The sequence below is a fragment of the Diachasma alloeum genome, unplaced genomic scaffold (genome assembly GCF_001412515.2).
Source record: "Diachasma alloeum isolate Michigan unplaced genomic scaffold, Dall2.0 Dall_scaffold_00386, whole genome shotgun sequence".
Lineage (NCBI taxonomy): Eukaryota > Metazoa > Arthropoda > Insecta > Hymenoptera > Braconidae > Diachasma > Diachasma alloeum.
In genome coordinates, this window is record NW_021680525.1 from 19,849 (window position 1) to 27,936 (window position 8,088).

The window sequence follows — 8,088 nt, forward strand, 5'->3', positions numbered from 1 at the left end:
GAAAAAGCCAACTTTGAAAGAAAAAAGAAAATGAGTATTTTTTCTAAATATTAGAGAATAATTTTTTTTGCGCGATTTTTCTCCCCCCCCCCCCCCCCTGAAGAAAATATGAGGAAAGTTTGTTGATTTTTCATTATTTTTTTATTAGTATGAATAATTAATAAACATAAATTATTATTATTATTATTATCATTACTCATCTTTTTTTGTCAGATAGATTGAAATATTTGAACAATTATTAAAAGTAAGAGATACATTTGACAGGGGATTTTTGAGGAGGTTCATTACATTCAAGTTCTCTTTGTTGTTGATATTGGAATTTGTTGAAGTTCATGAGTCTTCATTAGTTCTTTTATTTTGATCATTGTTGAGTTTGCAGTTTGTGTCGGTTGTGGGGTGGTGATGAGATACTTTTTGATTTTTTATATTGTTGAGATTATGTTTATTAATTCTTCATACTAATAAAAAAATAATGAAAAATCAACAAACTTTCCTCATATTTTCTTCAGGGTGGGGGGGGAGGGGGTGGAGAAAAATCGCGCAAAAAAAATTATTCTCTAATATTTAGAAAAAAACTCATTTTCTTTTTTCTTTCAAAGTTGGCTTTTTCTTCAATGGGGGGGGCGAAGCCCCCCTGGACACCCCCCCCGCTCTAGGAATTGAGGTTGTTGAGGGATGTAACAATGCAGTAACAAATGTAATTCAGAATATAAATTACAGTTTAATCAAGACGTTTAGAATATATATACAAAAGAGAAAGAATAATCAAAGTGATCTGATCGGAGGTCAGTGTTAGACTCTACTAACTATCTTAAACCGCGTAAGACGGGAATTTGGATACGCATGACAATAGGTGCGAGCGAGAGGTATTTTATACTGGGCGCGTGACAGAGCGCGATGATGTCACCGATGTCCAGTCGTCTCTCAGCGTTGTCGTATCCGTGCGTGTGTTACGCGTTGGTGTTTGTGTAGCGAGACGCTACACCCCCGCCCCACACGTACCCACTCACCACCCCCACAGACGCACTGATGACATAAAATACATTACACATTCGATCGATTTGTTGTTATTGGTTATACCAATTTGTACATTGATTTCATGAGGAGTCTCATNTGTCGCGTAAACCACTAGTTACCATATAGAGCCCCTATGACTACCGTTATTCCACTAGATTATACCATTGAGATTCAAATATTTTTTTCTGATAATTTTATAAGTCCAATATTATTTTTAAGCTAGTTGAAATATTCCCACGGTTTTGGAAACAAGAAAATATAGAATTTTGGAAAGCAAGTTCGAGAAACTCGTAAACAGGAAACGAATAATAAATCTAAAGAGTCTCTCGACGTAGCTCTGGCCATCGAAAAATAAAAGATCTTTTGTATTGTTTTTTTTTATATAGAGTTTTCGAGTGCAATTCTAGCTTGACATTAAATCNTTGTTCTCAGTCTTCTTAGTGACCCCAATGTGAAATATAAAATCAGACGTGATAATTCTATCACCTTCGACACACGCTCGTTTATTTTCCGCTTTGGACACATCCCCAACATAGTTAAATATATCCTCCAGATTTAATTCCAATAANGGATTCAAAGCCACGATTGGTCCCCTACTCTTTTCTGTGGGATGAGCCCTTCGTCTTCGACACTTAGACTAATTTTAGTAAGAGTAAGGGCAGATCCACCCCATACGTCGATACGAGAAGTTCGAGAGAAATTGTTATCGTCTTCTCAAGTTTTAAAAACCCAAAGTGTTGTTGTAAAATATCTTCCAAGTTTTGAAAAGTAAATATAAACGTTTCGATTGGATTATCTAATTAAATTGGTGTTCGTGTTCAATTATTTTTATTCGAAAATTCCCGCACTTGTGGAGCAGAGTGCTTTAGCGCTCCACGGGCATTGGACCTGCCATCTGTTCAACGGAGAACCAGCTTGGAACGTAACACTCAGTAACCCCTAGCGACATCTTGCGGTACNCTTGAATCGGTATATTTTAGGTCCGCCATTTTTGTGTTCATCAGCGCCATCTGACGCTCATTTAACATCGCGAATTGGGACCGCTAATTACCGATGGCGGCGCTCGTTTTCACCAATATGGACTAAGGTATGATAGAGACAGGTATGATGAAGCGAGGAAACAGGGGACAAGTTCGCCCGAGCGCCAGAGCGTGGCGTTCCGGTCGATTTATACTTCCCCTCATTTCCTTGAGTCTCCCACCACTAGCTATGATTTTACTGGAGGGAACGTTATGAAATTTATATTTTAAGTCAAAATAATTAGTCCCGTATGAAATTTATATGTACAATGCGAAGAAAAATTAAAAAATGAAAATATATTCATGGTTTTTCATGTACTATTTCCTTAATAGTCAATGCCCCGCTCACTCTTTCATTAATGGGGTGATTTTTATCTTATATGTGAATTCTTTCTTTTTTTACTGAAAATAATTACGAAGATTGAGAGTGAAATCACTGCTCAGTGTAATAGCATTAAAAATAAAATGAAAATGCATTTTTATCCAATGTTGAACAATATTTATTTTTCGCGCGAAAATATCTCGCGAATGTTGTTTGTTTATGTCTGCTCCAAAACGTACTCCAATAGATCTGAACACATGACTCTCAGTCAATCTTTATCGCTCGACCCATGGAACTATTTGCTGAGAATCATATACTGTTTTCATCTCAACATTTTTTAATCCTGTTCCTCTCGATTGAACACAATTTTATTTTCATCATGCTGTATCGGAAAAGTAACTTTGCGACATATTGTGATGAAAAATTTTGTTCGTAACTCGTGAAAAAAGTGGTTTTTGGCGAGTGGGAGGTTTATATCACGAGCCGAAGGCGAGTGATATAATTCCACTCGCCAAAAACCACTTTTTTGCACTCGTTACGAAATATGCTATTTCTCTCTCATGAAAAAAAAAATTTGATTTGACGGGGATTTGAACTCGCGACGCAAGTAAAATCGGCGTGTGGTGAGAGTAGAGATGCAAATGCATCACATGACCCGTCATATGACGGTCACATGACGAGGCGTCATGAACGGCTGTCACAATTCTCCCTCCCCCTTCTGTGACCGTCACAACTTGTCAAGAAAAAATGACAGTCATTTTTCATCTATATAGATGAAACTTTATTTTTTTCTCGGTCAATTTTCAGTTGAATTCCTTTTGCATTGGCCTAATCCGCATTTTGAAATGGAAATCACGTTTTTTCTCCATCCATATAGATGAAACTATTTTGTTTTATTCATAACCGTCACAAATTGGGAATTAGTTATGACCGTCATTATGCAACTATATAGATGGTTTGACAACAATTTGGTTACAAATGATTTGTGACAATCATTTGTAGTTGAAAAATTTGTATCACATGACCGTCACAAGACCGTCATTTTTTGGTCATATGACGCGATCTAAAAAATGACTGTCATTTTGGATCTCTAGGTGGGTGATCTAATCCGCGTGAGGGGAAGGGACGCAACAGCGCCGCGCGCGGCTTCTATTGGAACTTGTCCCCTGTTTCGGTGTCGGCGACATCAAAGCTTCAGCATACCTTCTTGTATCATACCTTAATATGGACGATTTTAGGCTTCCCATATTCACGCTAAGGACCGGCGCTCAATCAAAAAGAACAGGGAATTGAGAACACACATTAGGAACAGGGAATATAGCGTGGGGAACAGGGAACAATCCAACGCACAGTCAAAAAGTATAAACACAGATGACATGCGCAATAAAATTCATTCTGTTCGCCACTCGCAAATAAACATTCAAATATTGCATCACTGCTAAATAAACAATCAAATTGTGAATTCTGTTCATGAATGTGGAGTAACGAATCAAATCATAAATCGAGATCTGGGATTTTTTTTATCCTATATATGCGGATATAGGATCGAATCAATTCAATCAATAACTCATCCCCCTCTTTACACTGTTGATTGACATCGACATCTTGCTTTTTATCCTCATCTGCCTGCATTTTATTTTGTACTTCACTAAATTTTCTCGGGTATGTATGATCCAATGCCATGAGGAAGAGGCAGGTAAACAATATTTTATATCTATATTCCAACACTTGTTCCTTGGTTATATTCCCTATTCCTCTATTGTGCGTTGAAACATTAATTACATAATGTTGAAATTTATTCTTTATTCCTTGTTCCTAATGTTTGTTCTCAATTCCCTGTTCTTTTTTATTGCGCGCCGGCCCTAACACGCCCAAATTGGGTTGCATACTGTCTGTGTGCAGCCCAATATCCGCCATTCATAGGTGGCGTTTTGATATTTAGCAGTTCCAATATCAACCCCCATGTACTTAGCCGAAAGGGTGCAATAATTAGGAAAACTATCTTATGTATTCGATTGTACATCGTTAGTACATGATTGTACTAGATTTTTTTTTGTTTGTACATTCACTCATTAATTATAAATAATTATTCAATTTTTGCCATGATGCTGGCTGGAATAAAATGAAAAATTGCTCAATTGGGTTAAATAAATGGTCAATTCGATAGGAAATTGTTTGTACATCATGAATTACATATTTTCTTCGTTTGTACATTCATTATTAATTGATTAAATAACAAATTAATAATTCTTCCCACGCGACAGCTGTTATGGTTTCTGTATTGTGTGCGGTTATATATACTTCATTTTGTTATTTTCTACCTCAATAAAAAACATAAAATTGAACACCATGACATCTGATAAGCCGGCAATTGTCTCAATTAAACATGTTTCAAAAATGATAATAAATATAATCATATTGAGGACATTGGAGATTTGGACCGAGGCTTTCGACAGCTCAAAGGAGGTTATGATGAGAATCATTGCATTACAGGTGAAGCTCCAAAAACGATGAAAAAGACCCCGGAAGACAAACAAAAGCAGAGAGAACACATGATTCTGAAGTGTTTGGGTGTATATTCGTGGATCGCTTTTCCAGTGATATATAAATTGAAGACAAATGAATTTACGAAGTGCATGGACAAAATTGTGGTGTGAATGAATTTTGCACATATGAGATAGTTTTTTTTCCATGTAAATAATTCAATTCATATGAGAACTTGTAGTCGAACAGACAATAAAAATCTGCTATTGACAGCGTGACTAACGAGTTCCCAGTCCACCCAATTCTTATTTGAGATTGATCGTTCATTAGCTCTAATGAAAGGAATATTCGTTTCTACCAGCTATCATCATACTTAATGAAAATACACCTGCGAATGGCACTGCAAGGGGGGGGGGGTCCATGACGAGGAGAAGGGGAATGAACCGCCGCCATGTTCATTTCGGAGCATAGTGAAGCAAGCGTACTCCATTGCATTTTTGGAGTAAATAACTATTCGATTTCCATCATTTATACAATATTCACGATCATTAAATCATTATATTTTTTAAGAAATTCGTAGTCTTTACGTGAGAATGAAACGAGTTTTGGAAAAGTTTGCTGTCGCAAGGAAAGAATCAAGTCACGTCTCATTCACTCGATATTCCACGTGTCGGTTAACATTCTTATATTTTCTTGGCAATTTCTTCGATAACTCTGTGGCAGGTAAGGATCCGGCTTTCCCTATGGTATTTTTCTATCTATATATCCAGATAAAACTGTTATGTTACAGTTGAAGGAAAGATGATGGCTGATCCTCAGAAGAATTTGAAGACTCAAATCCTGCACGTGAGTTTTTCAAGACATTAAATATTCCTTTCTCCAAACTAGAATGATCAATTGCACATGAGAAATCGATAATTAGCATAGTTATCCCCAAATTAATTTGAATGAACGTCGGGACTGAATTTTCCAGGAATATACGTCGAATGAAACTCTACCACTGGAGGGAATTCCGAGGACCATGAGCCATAATTGCTGTTTTTGGATCGATTTAGTGAAAATCAGAATGCTGATGATGAACTGCAAAAAAAAGAGACGAAAATCATTTCAAATTTTGAATGTGAGCTAATCAAGCATATTTTTCTAAAATAATCTGATCAGATTTCATTTTGAATATTTAAAACATTCACATTATAGGTCAAATTGATAATAAAGGGTTATAAACAGGATGCATCTACCTGTATAACGATAATGGAAGTAGATCCAGGAAACGTGAACTGTAAGTGGATTTATCTCGGTACGCATTCCTAATCGTTATCAATATTTCGGCAAAATGGGCACTTGAATGAACATGGGAATTTGATGGTGCATCTCATCAATTCATAATTCTATTCCTATTACTCCATAGTATTCAATATCATTGTTTATGGTCTCTCCTCAAATATTATACTCTTATAAATACTTATTGAAAGTCCCTTCATTTAATAATGTTATTGGATATTAATCCTCAAGAACTACAGTTTTTAAAATTTGCAATAAATGATCAAATACACAATGGGATTATAATGTTCAAATTTCAGATCGCATAACTTATATTCTAAGCAGAATCAATAACGATTTCCATTGACATGGGTCTCTAATTTGGTATTTCAATTATAGAAATGTCAAAGGTAATTTTAACCTCAAATTATTGGATGAAAAAAATTAAAAAAAAATCCAATTATATATAGAAAAATAGAATTAGAGCTGAAATTTCCACATTCATCGAATGAAAGCACTGACAGAATAAACATTGACGTTTTGAGAATTTCTGAGGCGTGGTGGAATAATAATTAAGGTTACCCCGTAGTTAGTTCAATGGCTTCGATGTATAGTAGTATATAGCGTTTTTCTTCGCGTATTTATTCTGTGAATAATAAGAGTATGTTTCTTGGGTTATTGACAGGTCGGTAAAAGAGTTTAATGCTTCACCCCCCTTACCAATGAGGGGTTCAATTGTTTTACCGATTTATCGGTAACCCAAGAAACACAATTTTACTATTCTCGGAATAAACACGCGAAGAAAAACGCCAATAAATTGTTCAATTATCAACATAAATCCTTATTGGATTGAGATATAGTAATATCTGCAGGATTTATTTGTTTGTAACTAGTGGGAGTATCATGGAATTTTTCAGGGGTATAACTTGAACCAAGGGACACCGAACTGGACAACGGAACAAGGGAATGAGTGTCCGATCATCAGGTGACATGTGGTCTGTGTTTTTTATTCACATCGTCATTGTTGTATTCGTCTTGTGGGATGTTATTACCTATACTGTTTCTGGTGAGATACTATTTTGAATGATGATGGCTTGTTTTTTTTCCCCAAGTGATTTTTTTTCTCAATGTGATTTTATCTTCAACTAGAGGTTATAATTTGCAGATACACAAAAATACATCATGCCAAAGGCGAGTTGTGTGGGTGTTGATGAGGCAGTTAAGGCAGTAGAAGCCTACATAGACAATTTTCGAACGAATGTCTTCCCAAAGAGTACTGCTAATATCTGGAAGGAGATGAGCAAAAACTGTTGTAGTCAGAAATGGAAACCCCTCAATTGGTATACGAATGTTACTGGTGATAGACGTAAAATTTTGAGTATGGCTCGACAGAATAAGGGTGTCCCCCCTCCTGAAGCAGCCCCAACTATTGATGAGACTGTCAATGATTCACGGAATGAAAAGTCGGACCATGAGGAAGCAGATTTAGAGGTAGATGAGAATGAAACAACACTCAAATTAAATTTAACGTCAGAAGTATGGAATCAAATTAAACCTATTAAGTTGGAGAAATCAAAGATCCAACATAACTTGAGGAAGGGTGTATGGACAAATGTAATCCATGACTTATTTTATGAAGAATATAGAATGCCTTGTGCATTTGGCTTCAGTTACGGATATGTTTATACATCATCTGACAGAAAACATTACGTGAAAATGCTTGGATATTGTCTCGACAAAACGTGTGGCAATCGATTCGTAGGAATTGCAGATAATGAGCCCTGCCCTATCGCTGGGGATTTGCTGTTGGTAATTAAGACAAGGGATACGTATCACACAGCACATGGGCCCATCAGTCGTCCATGCAATGGTGAAAAGAGGAAGTTGGTCGGTAGAAGGGCTCTAGCTGAAGGATGCTTCAATACTAGGAACAATATGGTGCGTGAAACCACAAGGCGAGGAGATCCAGTGGCACCAGGTGTCCCT

General features: G+C 36.4%; 1 protein-coding gene across 3 annotated transcripts; it reads left to right on the top strand.

Moving 5' to 3' along the window:
- The first annotated feature begins 5,305 nt into the window (after window positions 1-5,305).
- Window positions 5,306-7,491, top strand: LOC107041880. Of its 3 annotated transcripts, none has more exons than XM_015262684.1 (6): window positions 5,306-5,565; window positions 5,633-5,688; window positions 5,816-5,962; window positions 6,040-6,139; window positions 7,020-7,168; window positions 7,268-7,491. In XM_015262684.1, exons 1-5 carry the CDS (start codon window positions 5,436-5,438, stop codon window positions 7,025-7,027), a joined length of 441 nt encoding a protein of 146 aa, XP_015118170.1. In that variant the 5' UTR covers window positions 5,306-5,435; the 3' UTR covers window positions 7,028-7,168; window positions 7,268-7,491. The 3 variants fall into 3 exon arrangements, 2 of the variants coding, with proteins under 2 accessions (XP_015118170.1, XP_015118171.1); XM_015262685.1 differs by having other exon boundaries at window positions 6,040-6,121; XR_001461098.1 differs by lacking the exon at window positions 7,268-7,491 and having other exon boundaries at window positions 5,613-5,688; window positions 6,040-6,121; window positions 7,020-7,162.
- Window positions 7,492-8,088: the final 597 nt, after the last annotated feature.

Coding starts and splice junctions, on each gene's coding strand:
- LOC107041880 (XM_015262684.1), top strand. CDS start 5,436: ATGAAACGAGTTTTGGAAAAGTTTGCTGTCGCAAGGAAAGAATCAAGT. Junction 5,566..5,632: donor CTTCGATAACTCTGTGGCAG/GTAAGGATCCGG, acceptor GTTATGTTACAG/TTGAAGGAAAGATGATGGCT. Junction 5,689..5,815: donor TGAAGACTCAAATCCTGCAC/GTGAGTTTTTCA, acceptor TGAATTTTCCAG/GAATATACGTCGAATGAAAC.